The 17,713-nt window shown below is 43.4% G+C and overlaps 1 protein-coding gene across 3 annotated transcripts in view; it reads right to left on the bottom strand.

The window, feature by feature from the left end:
• Nucleotides 1-857: 857 nt before the first annotated feature.
• ARB2A (ARB2 cotranscriptional regulator A) overlaps nucleotides 858-17,713 on the bottom strand; it is a 385,998-nt gene continuing 369,142 nt past the window's right edge. For 2 of the 3 annotated variants that reach the window (XM_074995326.1, XM_074995327.1), the window contains exon 11: nucleotides 859-3,948. In XM_074995326.1, coding sequence (XP_074851427.1) covers nucleotides 3,806-3,948 — 143 coding nt within the window. In that variant the 3' untranslated portion in view covers nucleotides 859-3,805. Of the gene's footprint in view, nucleotides 3,949-17,713 lie in introns of all 3 variants that reach the window. The other variant, XM_074995328.1, reaches the window with a different exon arrangement.

The following is a 17,713-nucleotide window of genomic DNA, read 5'->3' as shown; positions in this document are numbered from 1 at the left end:
GAGCCTGGAGCTGACACACATTTCGGTGGTAAAACAGGTCCCGCCTCCCCTGTTTCAAAGATCAGAAACTTTTTTTTGTGCAGCTGGCTTAAGGTACTGCAAAGCCCAGGGTGTGGCAAGGTATTGCTAAACCCCCGACGCCGCAGCAATAGCCACGCCTCATTAACTGGAAGCAAACCCGGGCTACATGTGTTTGTTTCCTAACAAACAGGCGGAAATAGCCCGTACCCGAGCATGGGCTTTTCCTTATCACAAGGGGAGCAGGCGGTAATTCCCTTCTCCAAAGATCTGCGCTGGCTCCAGGCTCTGCGTCCTTTAGGTACAATGCTAATACACCACTTTGCCTCTCATGACGCGGCCCTTAATCCCCAGTGGCTTTGGGGTGAGGCTAGACTCAAACAAAGCAGGAGGTGAATGAGGTCTTCTTCGCCCACTCCCCGGAAGGGGGGCGGGGCTCTCTTTCCTGTGTGATTTGTAAATTACATTTCTCAGCCCCCGCAGAAGACTCGCGACGACCGATCTCTCGTCTCAGTCCCAGAACATCTAGGAAAGGCTGGTGGGCCCGTACTTAATCATCTCGCCCGTAAGCGTAGGCAATAGGAAGCCAACGCAGCCTAAGTACGTTGATGTTAGGTTATTACCACTTGGACACAGGCAGCCCACCGCCAGCACGCGTTAAAATATTGATCTGTTACTGCACCGATCGGTCTTTTTATTAACATCCGCAAGGGCTTGTGCGTGGGGGGGCTTGTGCGGACCCGCTTATCACAAAACAACTGCACATGAGAAGAGAAAAGATTTTTTTTAATTATTATTGGGAAGTGGAAACAGAAATATACAATTCAGAAGCCCGCCCTGGAATTCCTTACAGGAGCAGTGAGCAGGCGAGTCCCTCGGGGCAGGACAGAGACACCTTTCAAAGGGCGTTCATTACACTAGGGGTTTTTTTTTGCACTTGATTGGCATTAAAATAAAAAGATGATTACTGGGGTGATATTTGGCACCCTGGAAAACTCCCTTTTGCAGTCCCCGCGGCAAGAGCCTGACAGTTGCCCGGGCGGTTTGACAGCCTTTTTCCCCCCACCCCACCCCACTTGGCCTTTGAATGGGAGCACAGAAGTACACACGCGAAAGGCCAATCGACGCCTTAAACCCGGATTCACAGGAGACGCTGAGCAGAGTGGAAGGGGAGGGGTGCAAAGGGGGTGAATGGGTGACAGGCCAGCCCCAGGCAGGTGGCCAGCACCGACTGCACGCAGGTACTTGCGGAGGAGATGAACCGCGTCTTTACGTCTATACAGCAAACCCACAATCAACAGGTTAGGCGGGGATATAGGATCCCGCTGGAAGCTGCTGAGTTGCACGGGCCGATCCTGCTTTGGCTCCCCCTGGGAAGTCCCGCACCGTGTCGATTCCCTCCCGCCTCGCTTGCCCACGTCCAAGCCCGGGAACCCCCCCGGAAGGGGCACTTGGCAATGGGGAGGTGGGTGTTTTTTTAAAAGGCAGCGCTCATGCAGACAAGGCTGCGGGTTGTACCGGGGAATTTCACAGTGCTCTACCCTGGGCAGGAGAGGAAGATGCTGAAAGACGTAAGGTGCCAATTAAAAAAACCCGCCCCAGGTTAGCTAAATAACCGCAACCTCTGGGGTAGCCACAGCCAGCAGTGAGCACAACAGGAAGCCGAACCAAGTCAGCAAATAAAAGGGACAGAGCCAGGAGAAGCTCCCCTTATACCGAAGGGCCGTGATTCGGTTACGGGTAGGAGTCCTCCCGCCAGAACCCATCGAAACACACACGAAAGACTGTAAAACACCGTATTAACAATAGCCCCTCGCATGCGGCCTTCTTCCATTCCGCTGCGAACTGGGAACCATTATATTAAATGGGGGGGGGGGGGTTGTGGTTAAGAGCACACGGGGGCTGAAGTCACACAGCAGCTGGCTGAAACACCGGTTTGCTTCTTGTCTTCTTTGCCTCTGCTCTAATACCATCAAAGCCGAGGCAGACACGGCCGCTGAAGAAAAGATCACTTTAATTTAGCTTAATCAAAACCGCTAAGAACTAATTAGGGTACCTGCACGGCAGACGCGGGATCAGGCACATATTGTGGCTTATCAGACATTAGCAGTTAAAAGTTGCTGCCATCAGCTACTATTACTAAAAACATTTCCGCCCCCCCCACCCCTCCGAGCTCTCCAATTCCAATGACTTGCTGGGGGCTTTCATTTTGTTAAACTGACTGTGTATATTACCAGGTGGATAAGGCGGGAACATTATTTTTGCAAAGACTTTGAAAGAAAAAATGGGATTTAAGCCCCGGGTTGAATCAAAACCGGAATAATTACAGAGGGATGGAGGGTTACGGTCATTACAAATTCCGAATATGAAAATTTAAGCGTCTTCAAATAAAATCAGCAAAATCAACAACGCGTGGACTTGTATTTATTTAGGAGATCATAATTCACAGTGTGGGCCAGAGGGCTGCTGAACTGGTAAAGTACAAAGCAGTTGGCATTTTAAGGCAGAACTTTCAGGAGCAAATGGAGCTCCACCTAGAATGCCTAAGGAGGAGAAAATCGTATGCAAACAGGCTTCCCTACCATTTTAGACTAAACTTCTTGGACCCTTTACTGGCAGAACATGGAAAGTGTGAAGAGTTGGTCCCATTTGGTCCCAAAGAAGAACAGGCAATTGACTGTAAATGCTCATTTTTTACTATTCAAAATTATGTCCGTCTTTAAAAAGAGTAATTTATATTTTTGTCTCAAAATAGACTTTTTAGTAGAATAAAAAATAAACGTATCTCAACCAAGTTCTAAAAGTAAAATTTAAATACAGGTATTTATGTTACAATTTGCCCTAAAACGTGTATTACAGCTCTCGATTTAAAATGAGGCAGAGATACAAACTCTCTGCAAAAATGGGAACCCTAAAATCACGCGGCAAAAAGATTTCAGCAGACCTAGCGTCGGTTCATTTTGGATTAAATTTAGTCCTTTCCTTCAGTAATGTACAGATTTATTGGAAAACTGATTTTAAATTCCGAGATGGTCTCTCCACAGAAATATCTAGTCATTAATTTATTATTTCATAGGCGCTCTTTTATGCACAATATCTCCTCTGGTCTCAAAAGAAAGATATTGTTAGAGCTACAGAGAACCATTTATATTTATACATCCAAACACTACCCCGTCGTCTTTGTGCTGTTTTTTTTCTATTTAAATTTAGTCATTATGGCTTTAAAAACCCTCCTAAGAAGCACAAACGAAATATTCTGTTGCTAGAAATCGTTGTGAGCCTTTTGAAAGCGGAAGGAGGTAGGGAGCAGGAGGGAGGGGAGAGAAAGCTACCTAGATACATTATTTAAAAGCAATTGGTAAAAATGCACAAAACCCAAAGTTTGCTCCTGCCAGGGAGAGCAAGCAAGAAAAGTGAACCCTGGGAGGAAGCAGCAAAAACCCTGTAGGCGATAGGACCACGAAGAAGCTGTTAAACTCTGGCATCAGCTCGGTGCGGGGCTATGTCAGGGCAATTAGAGCTGCACCAGGCTGCACTGTGCAGTACTGCTGTCAGCCTTAATCTGCGCACTGATGGGCAGCACGAAATCCAAGCTACAGCCCACAGGAAGCACAACCAGCGAACCCATATTGCTTTGACAGTTGCACTCATCTAGAAATAATGCAAAACGCTATTTAGATGTACACATCACGACCCTGTGCTCTAGGAAGAAAACAATCTAATGAGGGGCTGGAGCCCGCTTGCAGAAAACAAGCAGCAAAGAGCTGTCTCTCTCTCGCTCTCTCCCTCAGAGCTCTTCATATTTGATCCTGTTGGAGCGCCGCGTTGGGGCTGGTTTCACCGAACTGTGCTTTGCCTCCGCTGCCTCCGTGAAAAATTTGAAAACCGACGGGAAACTCTTCCAGGAAGTGAGCTCGTGCCGCTCGGTCCCTGCAAAAGACAAAGATCACGAGTTGATGCTGGGGTGGAGACGGTTTGGTTGGTGCAAGTTCAACGTCCTTCAGCAGGACACGACCTCCGCTGTGCGGGACCCGCTCTAAGGCGCCAGGCCCCTGTCTTAGGAGAGGGGCTCGTGGGGCTCTCACAATCCCCCCCCCCCCGCTGAGCGCATGGCCTCCGGGGGGAACCTCACGTCACGGGGGGAGCAGGGGCTTCGCCACCCACATGGGCTCGGTGGTATGGAGAGAGCAGAGCGAGCCACCGCGCGGGTTGCTTTGCCCCCCCACCCCCCCGTGCCCTGGCAAGGGAAGTCCCAGGAAGGACTCGCTCGAGCCCATGCAAAGTCCTCTCCTTCCACCCAGCGCGGGGGCCGGCGCGCGCGTTTTGCCCAGTGACCTCCACCAGCGAGGGAGCCACTGTCTCCGCCCCCCTAGCGGGGGAGCCACCGATCCCAGCCTCCCGCTTGGGCACAGAGCCTCCTCCGCCCCTGAGCCCCCTCCTGCCGCGACTTCTCTTCCCAGGGGACCCTCCCGCAGTCCCATCAAGCCTCAGGCCCTCCACACCAAAATGGGGCGAACGGCCCTCAGTTCACTGCATCCCAACTCCGCCCGGACTCGAGGCCCCTTGCAAGGTTAAAAACCGGAACCCCACTGCTGACGGGTCTGTTGCAGCCCCCAGGTCAATTTCATGCCAGGCGCGGGTCGGGCCTGAGTTCTGAGGCTCGCAGTGACTGCGTGTGTAAGGAATCCCGGCTCCCCTCTGGCACCGGTTTCAACAGAGGCAGTCACAACAGAGGGATTTACAAACAAACAATGACTACTTTAGCCCCTCCTGTCACCCATAAGCCCGCACACCGTGCTCAGGCAGAACAGCGAACCGTGTCTGTGGCTCCTTCCCCCAGCGTAAACATGCACGTGTGTGAGCTGTAGGCTGTGCCTGTTTTTCCTGGGCCCTGAACTACAGGGCACGTTTGGTTTACAAAGACAAACAAATAATAAGTAAAACCGCGCCCTCTGGTACAGATCCGGCACCAAGTGCTCTGACAGAGTTGGGATCTCTTGCTAGATCACCAAGTTCTGCAGAGATGCTGCCTGGATTCTGGGCCTCCGTTTGATACTTTAACATTGTTAATGATAATTCTTTAGTCTGTAATAGTAGGTCATTGCTATGGTTACTCTACAATGGTGCAACACTTCGCTTTCCCCTTCAGCTATTCGCTGAGACCTGGCAACCACATTTGTTGCCTAGCAACAGTTTTGTGACAGTATCACAATCTGGGAGTGACAATAATAAAGGACATGATGGCCGAGGCCTGCCCAGAGCAGCGCTCTATAGTGAGGGGAGGCTGGGTGACTTTGGGATGGGAGTGGCCCCTAAAAGAGCTGCTACTGACAACTTACACTGAGTCATTGCAGCAACACACACAGACAGGGGAAGGTGCTGCTAACAAAGACACCCCACACAGCTATCCCCTACAGACATTGTTTACACAATGACAATCCGCCACCACATATATCTTCCACTCACAGACACCATGGCTCCCCACACAGATACCCTCTTCAAAGACACCCTTTGCCTCATCACAACATAATACCCCCAGTGCACATGCACTATTCAAAAATATTCACTACATGCTTCCACCCGCAGAAAACCTCTGTAGAGACGGTCCATATGGCACACAGATATCTCCCTACCTCACAGACACCTTTCATAAAAGAGGTAATTAGCTAAGGCACACTAGTCCTCCGGTAACACCTTTTAAAAGACGCAATCTACATCACACACATGTATCCCCCCGCTCCAGAACGCACACCTCCTTTACACAAACAATCCACCACACCTCCCAGAAATTTCTTCACAGAAACCTTTTAAGCAAAAAACAAACAAACAAAAACTCAGCAGCAAATGCAGGTATTCCTTCCCAGGGGCCTTTCACCCAGAAACAATCCAGACATGCTCCATACAGACAACCCATCACACCCTACACCTGCAGAAGTCAGACAGATTACAGGCCAAATTTACCCAGCCAGACCCTTTTGAACAGACAGCGAAATCTTTTAAATTGCTTATCTTTAGCATTATTATTTCAGTGTGGAAAATCTGTTTCCTTGGAGTCCAGACCTTGACTGCACCTTGACCAAGCTATTTGGACCTTGACAAAAAAAAAATTGACTACCCTTGCAACTACACACAGCCATCCCAACATCACGCAGACTTCTATGCAGCAACATTCTGCTTTTATATAATGACCTGCAATGTCCCCCCACCCCACCACAGACTATAGCTCAGGGGTGACCAACCCGCTAGGGACTGAAAGCTAAACTAGCTGTGAATAGAGTGCTGAGAGCCATGTTGTTATATATTTATTTTTTCTATATTATCTCTCGCTCTATCTAGATAGATACATACAGTATATAATACATGGCTCAATGTCCTCCCCATCCCCCAGAGCCAGGCATCCCCAGCCCCCGCCCCACTCTAACCCAATCTCCTTCCTTACCCCTCCCCTAGAGCTGGGCATTTCCAGACCCTCACCCTAACCCAATCCCCCTCCCCTCTCTGAGAGCCAGGCACCCCCAGCAACCCCACCACCACTCTAACTCAATGCCAGTGACTCCCTGGAGCCGCCGCCACCACCATGCGCTTCTCCCACCAAGGGCTGGGGTGTGTGCACAGCGTAGTGGAAAGCACTCCTGGTGTGCAGCTCTGAGGAGGAGCCCTGCTTAATTGATCCAAGAGCCTTTGTAAGGAGATAGTTCACTGTCATCAAAACCCCTTACATAAGATGTCAACTTCTGTAGAGCTACTGCCATACACAAATATGGATATATCTTACACAAGGATAGCCACCACTCACAGACACTGCCCCACCAGACATTCATTAACCACTCTTGTACAGGCAATGATCTCCATTTAAGAGTCCTTGCTCTTGCACATACTAACACACATTGAGCCTCTATGGAGAGAGAGTCTCCACACCTTTATCTTTGGCTTCTACACACACAGCCCAACTACCACACCCCCAAAGGCACACACAAACTACTTTGGCCTCACCAGGCTTCCCTCCTCCATATCTCTGCACATACCCACAGTCACTTCTGATGGCTTAGATTTGGATTAAACTAAATGCAGAGGATATCACAGTTATATATTTTATTAATTTTTCTTCCTTGTGAAAAGCCAAAATTTACAGGAACAAAGAACAACAAAAACCAATGTCCAAGGAACATTGTTCTAATTGTTTTCCACTCCTTCCTTCCTTTTCCCTGTATTTGTCTCATTTCCTCAGATATTAAATGGCAATGTTACTGAGATGCTGATCAATGTAAGCTTTCCTACAGCAACTCGCTTACCCAACCTCTCTCCAAAAACAATTCAGGCTTTGAATCTAGACTAAAGGGCCTGATGACTCAAGGGCCTAAAGCAATTTTAATTCCCTCTGTTTTCTCTTTCCTAGCAACAATCTTACTGACAGATGAACAATTTCCCTGGTGATAAAATCACTACTATGGTTGTTTAGTTTTCAGGATTATGACGACTCTTGGATTGAGTAATACAGGAAAGACAACAAACAAAAACTCAGCCTTGTTACCCTCTCAACACTCTACGTTGCCCTTAATGGCCCTTTAAAGGTCAAAATTTGCCCTCCGAGATGCACCTTCAGCTCCCATTGAAGGAAGAGCAAAATGTATCCTATAAAATTTAACATGGTACATTATATAATATAAATGTGTAGCAGTAAAATATTTGGAATAAAGATACAGGTAATGTAAAATAAAGGTGAAATTAGACATCCGTAGAGCTTCAGAAATGAAGGAGTGCTGGGTAACAAAATACAGCTAAACACTTACCACCAAAGAAATATCTGTTACTTCATGGTCAAGAGAACTGAGAATAATACACCCAACTACTTTATAACAGTTTTTGCAATTACATAGCATCTTTTTTGTGAAGATGTTAAGTATTTTACCCATGCATCTGAGGAAGCGGGTCTTTGCCCACAAAAGCTTATGCTCCAGAATATGTTAGTCCATAAGGTGCCACAGGACTTCTTGTTGTTTTTGAAGTACTTTACAAAGGCACAGATACAACTGACTTATCCAAGGTCTTAGGAAAACAGGAATTGTAATGCTGGAACAGACCCATGGTCCATCTAGTCCAGCATTCTGTCACCAGATGCCTTCAAAGAAGATGCAAGAACCCCTTAGGAGGCAGATGTGGGATAATTTGCCCCCTAAAGATCTCATCCTAATTCCTAACAGTTAGAGACTGGTTTAAATCTAGAGACATGAGGTTTTTAATCCCTTTTGAAAGTCAGGGTAGACTCAGAAATAAAAATTCAGTTTTTTAGATCTTAATCGTATTCTTAGCTACTATATCAATGTAGATTAACCACACAAGAAGTCACAGTGAATGTACTTCTAAGCTATAGAAAGAATTGTTGGCAACATAATAGGAAATATTTATACCAAGTGATTAAAAGGTATTTGAATTGACATACAGTACCAAGCAATGGGTTGATGGAACACAGTGGCATAAAGGTTTTATTAAATAAATTGCTTGGGGACCTGTAAAATCTAAGGAGCAGGCTATAATGGGAAGACATATGCAAATCCATGAACACAGAACACCATTAAAACAATTGTACTGAAAAAAAAATCAAGAAAACAAACTGTCAATGTGATTTCATGAGGGACTGCTCAAGGGTAAAAAAAAGAATCTGTAATGGAAAAGGGGTAACAGACAAGAGTGCTAATAAAAATATGGACAGTCAGCTAAGGATTTGAGTGAAAAGATAAGCGCAGTTAAAGACCAGAACGATTTAATGTTAGCCTAAAGGATAAAGGTTAACAGGAAGAGCCATATTTATATATTTAAGAAGTACCATATATCAGCATGAAAAGAAATACTAAGGACAAAGTAAAGCTGTTATTAAATGAGATTAAATAAACAATGATACTAATATGACTATGCTAGTGAACTGCTTTAAAAACCGCACATCAGGAACAATAAAGAGGTATTGACAATTAGAAGTAATAAAGACCTTGTCAATATAGCTGTTGGTTTAAAAAACTGGAAAGGGAATACTTGGGAAAACTGAATATACGACTCATCAGATCTGGATGACATGGATCTCAGAGCCTTACGGGAATCAACTAATGAACTTGCTGAACTACCGGCAATTATTTCTGAACATTCATGCAGAATAAGGTATCAGAGGACTGGACGAAAAGCAAATGTGGTGCTAATTTTCTTTAACTAAAAGAATGAAGAAAACTTGCTATCTGATAAATTCAACTTCCAATCTCAATAAACTAACAGAACAATATTAAAATAAAAAAAAATCCATAAGTACTGTTCGGTAATAGGAACATTAGGATTAATAGATATAGATTTATGGGATGAAATTTTACCCAACTTCCTTAGCGATGCCAGTGCCGAATGAGAGAATTTGCCAGACCATGTGAGGTCAATATTGTCCAGCAGTATTACCAACAGTTCCACTGCTTACTAGTCTCTTAGAAGACATTTAGGGCTATGTTTACACTACAGCAATCTGTTGACAGAAGTTACTGCCGGAAGACATCTTTTGACAAAACTTCTGTAGACGGATCGCGGCCACATATGAAAGTGGATGGCCATCGATCCACTCTGTTGACAGAGAACTACTGGACTGCCTGGCTGCTCTCTCAACAGAACAGCCAACTGGAAGCACAGCAGACAGGACTGACTCCCTGTCTGCCAACAGAGCCCTCCCCCACCCCAGGAGTGTCCACATGCCTTTTTTTGTCAATAGATTCTGTCAAGAAAGGTGTTCTGCCTCATGGGAAAGAGGCAGACGGCTGTCAACAAAAGTGCCAAGTTCTGTAGACACTACCTCAACAGAATGCATTTTTACTGTGGAAGCTCTGTGAGTTTGAACAAAATTTGGGTTTTGTTGACAAAACTCTCTAGTGTAGACATAACTTGGGGTAAATTACAGCTAAATAATAGCACTGAACACTGAGAGCCAGGACTGGTGGCTGGAAACAAACTTTAAGAGAGTACAGCAAACTTGGTCTCACCTGGTTACTTAAAATCACACCAGATAATCGATGTTGCTGGATGAGAGAGTGTCGAACTAGAGGGGTTCAACCTGTTCTTTTCTGGACTGCAACACAAAAATTAATGGATGATGGCTATCCATTACGGTGCCTTTCTCTTGATGTGGACAAATCACTGTAGTGTAGACATAGCCCTAAATGTCTTCTAAGAGACCAGTAAGCACTGCAAGTGTTGGTAATGCTGCTAGACAATACTGACCTCCCCTGGTCCGCTAAATTCTCTCATGTGGCACTGGAATCTCTGAAAGAGTTGAGTACAATTTCATCCTATATATCTATATCTATTTAATCCCAATGTTCCTGTTATCAAATGATGAGTAAAGGCACTTCAAAGTAGCGTAGGCACTGACACTTTGAAGTTGCTGCTGGGGAGAATTAGCCTAATGCATATTCATCACAGCACTTCATTAGTAATCTCCCATCAGCCTGATTACGATGCCCCCTTCGACGTTCAAGGCAAGTGTAGACATAGCCTCAGTGTGCCATTCGTAGCTGGCAAGCAACCTGGTGACCATACAAACAATCGCTTACGCCTTTCAAGCATTCTAGTGATCTGTGGTTAGTTAACATTATCTCTATTTTTAGATTGTTGCATACTTATCACTAGCTAACTAGTGACTGATAGTGATAGTGATACATAGATATAGGCATTATTTCTAGATTGCAGTAGGTATAGAGTTATACACTTCACTCTGTTCTAGACAGTATTACGCTGGAGCTACATTGGCTTAAACCTGGAGTAACATACCAGTGAATCAGACCCACTATATCTAGACTGAAGTAAAGCACTCTGTTCATTGTCTTATGAAAATGTACTTGTTAAACTAATTCCAACTGTCTCAGAAATGAGCAATGTCACTTAGCTTGAAAACTGGATAAAGCACGATGAACAATGAATAAGGATAAATATCAAAGCAGTGGATTATGAGAGGTGTCTAGAGAAGTGTCAAAGGATTGGGAACAAGTTAATTTCTTTTAAACATGATTATTAATTATCTGGAAGAATGAACAAACTGCATATTAATTTAATTATCTAGCTAATACATTAAACTGGAGGCAAAGGAAACACTAGTAAGGACAAGGAAAATAAAAAGGAAGCTAGGTAAACTACAAACACAGACAGAATACTACAAAATGAGCTTTGCTACCGTGTTTACAAAAATGTGCATACAAAAATGAGTGAGTAATTGATTTATTGATCATCTCAGGGGTCGCTTGTACATAAGTTTATGACTATAGTTTAATCTACCTTTTCTATCTTCCCTCCCAGGGGGAAAAAATCCCAAAACAACACAGTTCTTTGGCTAGAGGAGTTTACAAACTCCTTCAGTTGAAATTTCTGAGCTTTCAGAAGGTACAAGCACTGCTGGCTTCATTAACAGAGCTTGGATTCCCCATAATTTGCTCTTGCAGCGATTACCAGCTGTGCAGGACAAAGGTGTCCTCCTTCAGCGTTTGCCAACTGTGCAGGACAAAAATCTCCTTCTGTGGTCCTTACAAATTATGCAGAACAGTGGTTCCATCCTGTGGAGTTTACAAGATATATAGGACAAAGGTTTTCCATGCTACACCAGCGCAGAGGGATTTCAATATCAATCTCTTTGCACTGAAATACTTCTGCACAGAAAATGTTACAGGTTGAGAAGTTTCTCCACAGAGATTAACTACTATACTACCCTAAGGTATGTGATCTGCTGCTCATCTTCAAATCCCATTGACTTCAAAGTGAATGAAGGGTACTTTACATCATACCTCAGGACTTGCTTCTTAGTGGAAGAGTTAATATCATGGTTCCCTATGAGCTTAAACTTATTCAATAAGAATTTTGCCATTCACTTTAATGGGAATGATCTTTATCCCAGTATTGGTATTCTGCTCTGATATCTTATTTCGATCAACATTATGGAAGTGGATATTAGTTGCTTCTTTATCACACCATTGACTTTTGTGGCTCCAAGGTTTATTAAGTTATTAGTGTACTTATCAATGTAGGAGTCAGAAAGGAATAGTCCCTCCCCTCCCCTTCCACACAACCCTGCTCAATTGGCCAGATGTATTTTTTTTCCTGCCACCTTCTGCTGAATCCCCACAGCTGGAGATGGAACACCAGATTTGAGGTAGGAAAAGAATTTCCCCATCAGGTCAGATTGGCTGGAACTTTTTATGTTTGCCTTCTGTAACATGCGGTATGCGTCACCTACTAAGATCAACTAGGTGTAACTTGCATAATAATTGCAGAAGACTTGGGCGTAGAAGCAGCTCATTCCTTCCTATTCCCTTCCTCTGTGCTGCTCACAACAATTTAGTCTTCTGAGAATTGAAATGCTGTGGTCTAACTAAAGTCACTGGATTCAGTATATGGGTATTCACATCTAATGGACTGTGATAAAGAAGAGCTAAGATTAGATGATCTAGAGGCCCAGTATGACCTCAAGATTTACAAAACTCAGGGCTTTAAATCTTGTTACCAAAAGAGCTTACTTTGCAGTGAAGATAGTCAGCTGGAATATCTCCAGTTGTAAAGCGCACCCAGTTTGATGTCATGTACAAGAAAAAAAAAACTCTTAAAATTTACTAACAGGGAAAATAATTCTTTATTCACCTTTCTATAACTCCAGGAATTGAATGGATTTCAGTCAATCCTTAAAACAATCATTTCTGGACTAAGAGGAAACATGGAAAATGTCATCCAGAAAAAGAAATTTTTCAGTGATTTATAAGCAGGTGGAAATGGGTATAAAATAAAACCCCGATGTGCTGTTCACACTTGTTGTGAGAGTACTTCCCTGCCTCTGATGGAGTTCATCCATTTTTGTGGCTGTGCTGCTTAAATTGTCCCTCTAACCAAAATATATATGTTAAAATAAATTTAAGTTTTCCATTGGAAAGTATCAGCTTGTTTCAAAAGAAGGATAGTATTTTGTTAGTCACTTTAAAGACTGTTTTACTGTTTTGACAGAACACAGACTAACACGGCTATCTCTCTGTCACTGTCAAAGAAGGGTACATTTTGTTTTTTTAAATTCCTGGGGTAAGGATCCCATGAACATCCATCAAAAGCTGGAAAGTATTTCTTGGACATTGTTCAGTATTCTGCAAATATTTTGTTCTGCTAGTTTAGCTCCAGTTCCCAAAATTTATGAAGGAGCAAACACTACTGCCACATCAGCAGCAAGAATGAAGTAGAGAAAAAAAGTCTCTCAATTCAAATCCCTGCAGTACAAATATTTTACAGGGAGAATAAAAGCTTTAAAAAACCTGGGCAATGGGTCCATTGGCTCAAGTGGTTTGAAAACTGTTGACCATAAGAATCACTGCATGCCCACTGGATAGGATGAACATATCTCCGTGTCTCATATACAGAATAGGGAGACATGGGTGGGTGGGGCAGGAAGGGCGGCTCCTCCAAGCGCCGGGGAGGTGGAAAAAAGGCGGCAGCCACCGGTGCACCCCCAGAGCCCCGGGAAAGAGGCAGGTGCCAGCAATCCCCTGGTGCCCTGGGGAAGCCACAGCTGCCAGCCTCCCTGGGAGCCCTGGGGAAGCAGCAGCTGCCCAGCCTATGCTCCCCCTGCTTCCCTGAGCCTGGGGTAGGGGGGCAAATACAGGACAATGAGTCCCTTTTTAAAAAGAAGTCGGGACACCTTTTTGGCATCCCAAATACGGGACCGTCCTGCCCAATATGGGATGGATGGTCACCCTAACACTGGATGCAGTTCTAGACACCTCAATACCAGAGAAAGGTCAACAGTTTGAAAGGAGTTAAGAAACAAGCAACAAGAATGACTAACAAGGTAGAAGCGTTGATTCTGGGGGAATATTTCAAGAACTAAATCACGAATATAATCATCACCTAAAAGGAAGGAAGAAAATTTTTCAGCAGGTCCAAGATGGACAAAACTAAATATATTAAAATTTAGTATGAATATTAGGCCAAATATTCCCAGAGAGCCCCTTTAGATAGTGGACGAACCTTCCAAGGGAAGTTACAGTATCACGTGCAGCAGTGGTAACGAATGGTCAAGATGTCTCTAGTTTCTAAGATATTATCACCATAAAGCCAGACATAATATTTTGTATTTTTTGTTAGGATACACCTTCTTCTGCACCCACCTGACTGCATTCCTATTGCCCAGAATAAACCTGCATCAACCAATGCAAGTTCGTGAAGCAGCACAGAAACAGGAGGCACTACTGCCCTTATTTTACACTGTTTGTTATTACAGGCGGATTAAGGGGTAAGTTGCATCCCACAAGAGTGATAATCCACATCTTTGCCTCTCTTATTCCTACCTGGCCAAAGAAGTGAAAGTCACAAGGCCATTCACTTCTGAGTCAACATCACTAGGTCGCAGTATATGAAGTCATTTTCTCTTTTTAAATAATGTAATGGCTTCGGAACAAGTTAAGTGGCTTACACAGCAAGAAGCACGTACTGCTCTCAGTCTAAGGAGCTGTCATTAACATTCATAGGATAGTATGGGACTATATAGAGCCCTACTGATCTGCACAGAAATGAATAACTACAATAATAAATGCAGTAAAAGAGAGAGAGTAAACGTTAAAATATGGGCTGAAAATAGCACTTTAAGACACATGATGATTAGAAGAAAGAAGAGAACAGTTGAAACAAATGAACGACAAACCAGTCTAGATTTTTAGCTTTGGGATATGAGTTCCAGTCAAAGCCCTTATGTTCCTTAGAATCCACGAATTTAAAGAAGTCTGCCATATAAGCATATATGCACGAACATACAACAACAGATCTAGTCTGTTACAGACATACACTAAAACTCACTGATAGTGAATGTAGATATAAAAGACAAAATCAGCAGCCTAATTTCCAATCGCTTTGTACCGTTCCAGCCCTTTGGGTAATTGGACAGCTGGTGGATTCCCTGAGGGGTACAGAGTTTAAATAGATGGCTCCAGGACAGGACCCCCACCACCCCAGTGCCCATCTTGGCACGTTGGTCACGTGAATGGAATATGGGCAGTGGCAGCTGAGTGAGCTACTGTCAGTTGGCACAAGTTAGATTAGCCCTGAGTGTGTTCTAATTTATATCAGGGTCCAAACTAGGCTCTGGCAACCACAGGGACAGAAAGGGTTACCTTTGGCTAAAGTATAGCTATGTTTAGCCCAGCCAAAGCAAAGGACTAGGCCAGGGAAACTCCTTAGAGTGAAGAAGAGTGAAACTCCTGAATTCTGCCAGAGTAGAATTCTGTTCAAAGCTCTCCAAGCTGCCATTCCCCTGCGGAAACTCAACACAAGTGAAAAAGCCATGCAATGGGGCTTCTGTATCTGCCAGCTGTGGCTGAGTCAGGCTTCCAATGGGTTCAATATAAGGAGGCATGAGGGGACCTTGGGATGCAGCTAAAGGAGAAGACACTTGATGTGTACTCACACTATAGTTCTATAAACTGTGGGCTGGAAGCATGGATTCTGTCCCCCTCCAGCCCTTATATAAAGACTATTTTCTCAGCCATTGTTCAGGGTGTGTGTGAATTCCATTGTGCAAACAGCAGTTTGAGTTACAGTGAACAGCCACATAACATCAAAGCCCTTTCTGTGGGGGAAAAAAGGACTCCAATGTAACAGGGATCCAGGATACACAATTATGAACTTTAAAAACTCCTGACAACATGTACCAGTGTGTACGGACAATCAGAAATACACAGCTATCGACTTTTTAAAAGTTAATGTTTACTTAAGAGACAAGGCAGAATTGGTAATATCTTTCATTTGAACAACTTCTGCTGGTGGAAGAGACAAGCTTTTGAGCTTCACAGAGCTCTTAACACTTAAATGAAATGCTGTGTAGATAATATGCAAAATGATTTTATTTACAGGATAGCTCATGATAGCTCTTTCTAATACAAGTAAGTCTTCATACATGTTTTTTAGATGGATGCTATTTATCTCATCATGAAATAAGGGTTTTTCCTATTTGACAAAATACCAATCAAATTACACACCACAGCACACATGAAGTACCCAGTGTTTTAAAAGTGCCAATCCCTGGATTTGTAAAAGAAAGGAAATATTTGAATATTTTCTAAAAATTAAAGACATTTTGAGTTTGTCAGACTCTCAATTTTCAAAATGAATGGGAGCCCTCTAAATCCAGTGTTGTTTCAAGCTCTTTTGTTAAGACCTTATGAGCAACAAATATTCAAACTCCAGAGTAAATTCCACTAGGGATAACTCCCTGATAATATCAATTCCTATGAGATATGTTGACAGGTTTTTGTTTAGTGTAATCAAGCTCCTCTTACCTAGTGCTTTTTGTCAGCAGATATCAGAGCAAGTGAAGTCAGAATTATTTCCCTAATTTTACAGAAAGGGAACCTAGGGCACAGAAAAGTGCCATGACTTGCCAAAATTCACCCAACAAGAGAATGACAGAATTAGAAACCAGAAACCCAGAATCACAGACCAGTGATCTATACCCAAATTTTTAGTGCCTCCCTGTCAAGTATGGTAACAACCGTAAGTGGCATTATTTCTCTGGTTTATTTCCTCATATTTAAAAGACACTATATCAATATTTTACAACGATGCAATTCACATCACACCTAACATTGACTTCAGTGATCTATATATTTGTTTATAGACAGATGCATATCTACAGATATACACTCAGCCCCACAAACCTTGCTAACATGAATGATACTGAGTTATAGAGTAGCTCCTTTGACAACATTGGGGTTACTCTTGGGAGTCACGTTTACAGGAGCAAACTCTCTAAAAATAACCAGATTCAAGCAATGTGTTTTTATGGTTTTTCTCCCCTAAATGATATTTTGCTTAATCATACATCTACATGGGGAATGATTTATTAGAGCCAAATGGCAAAGTGTTGACCTAAGTTTATATCAGGAGCTAACCAAGAAGATAATGTCTTGTTTGTAAATATCCACCAATCAGATGAAATTATGTAAATCACCACAGAAACAGCTGACCTAATAGCACAAGTGTTAGCTAATCAATCTTTGATGCATATAAAAAACATAGCAACAAAGACAACCACATAGGAATGACAGCTACTACACTAAAGGAAAACCAGAAAGGATGATCATTTAAAAAACATACCCTACATACAACAGGAAATTAAATGCTGGAAAACCCTCAAATGATAATACTAAGAACAGTTTACAATCCTTCAGCTTTAACAGAATAAGTGTAGATTTAAATGACAAATAAATACATTTCAAAATAACAAAACATATAATTTCCTCCTCAACTTTCATTCCAGGGACTATGTTTAGAAAACTGAGTTTCCTCTATTAATGATAAAACCATACAAGGAATGCAGCTCCCTGTATTGTTAAAAGCACGATTTCACCCAGCATGATGGAAGGGGATAGGGGGATAATTGGACATAAGGGAAAAATCCTGTCTGACTCCCCTGATTTCTTCTGGGAGCTTCTGTGATGGTTAGGCCTTAGTGTTAGACCATCTCTGCAGATTGTAAAGCCCGCTACCTCCTGTGCATTCTATCAGCCCTTGTGGTCAGTGGTGAGGGGTGGGTGTGGGTGGACGAGGAGCCCTCTATTCACTCTCTAATCTTTCAACCAGCATCCACTGTGCCATTAAATACAAAAGTGCTTTTTTGTGCTGGTACACTGTATTGGCACCTCAGCAGCCCCAGCCA

This window comes from Carettochelys insculpta, chromosome 5 (assembly GCF_033958435.1).
Source record: "Carettochelys insculpta isolate YL-2023 chromosome 5, ASM3395843v1, whole genome shotgun sequence".
NCBI lineage: Eukaryota > Metazoa > Chordata > Testudines > Carettochelyidae > Carettochelys > Carettochelys insculpta.
This window is presented reverse-complemented; position numbering and strand designations above follow the sequence as displayed.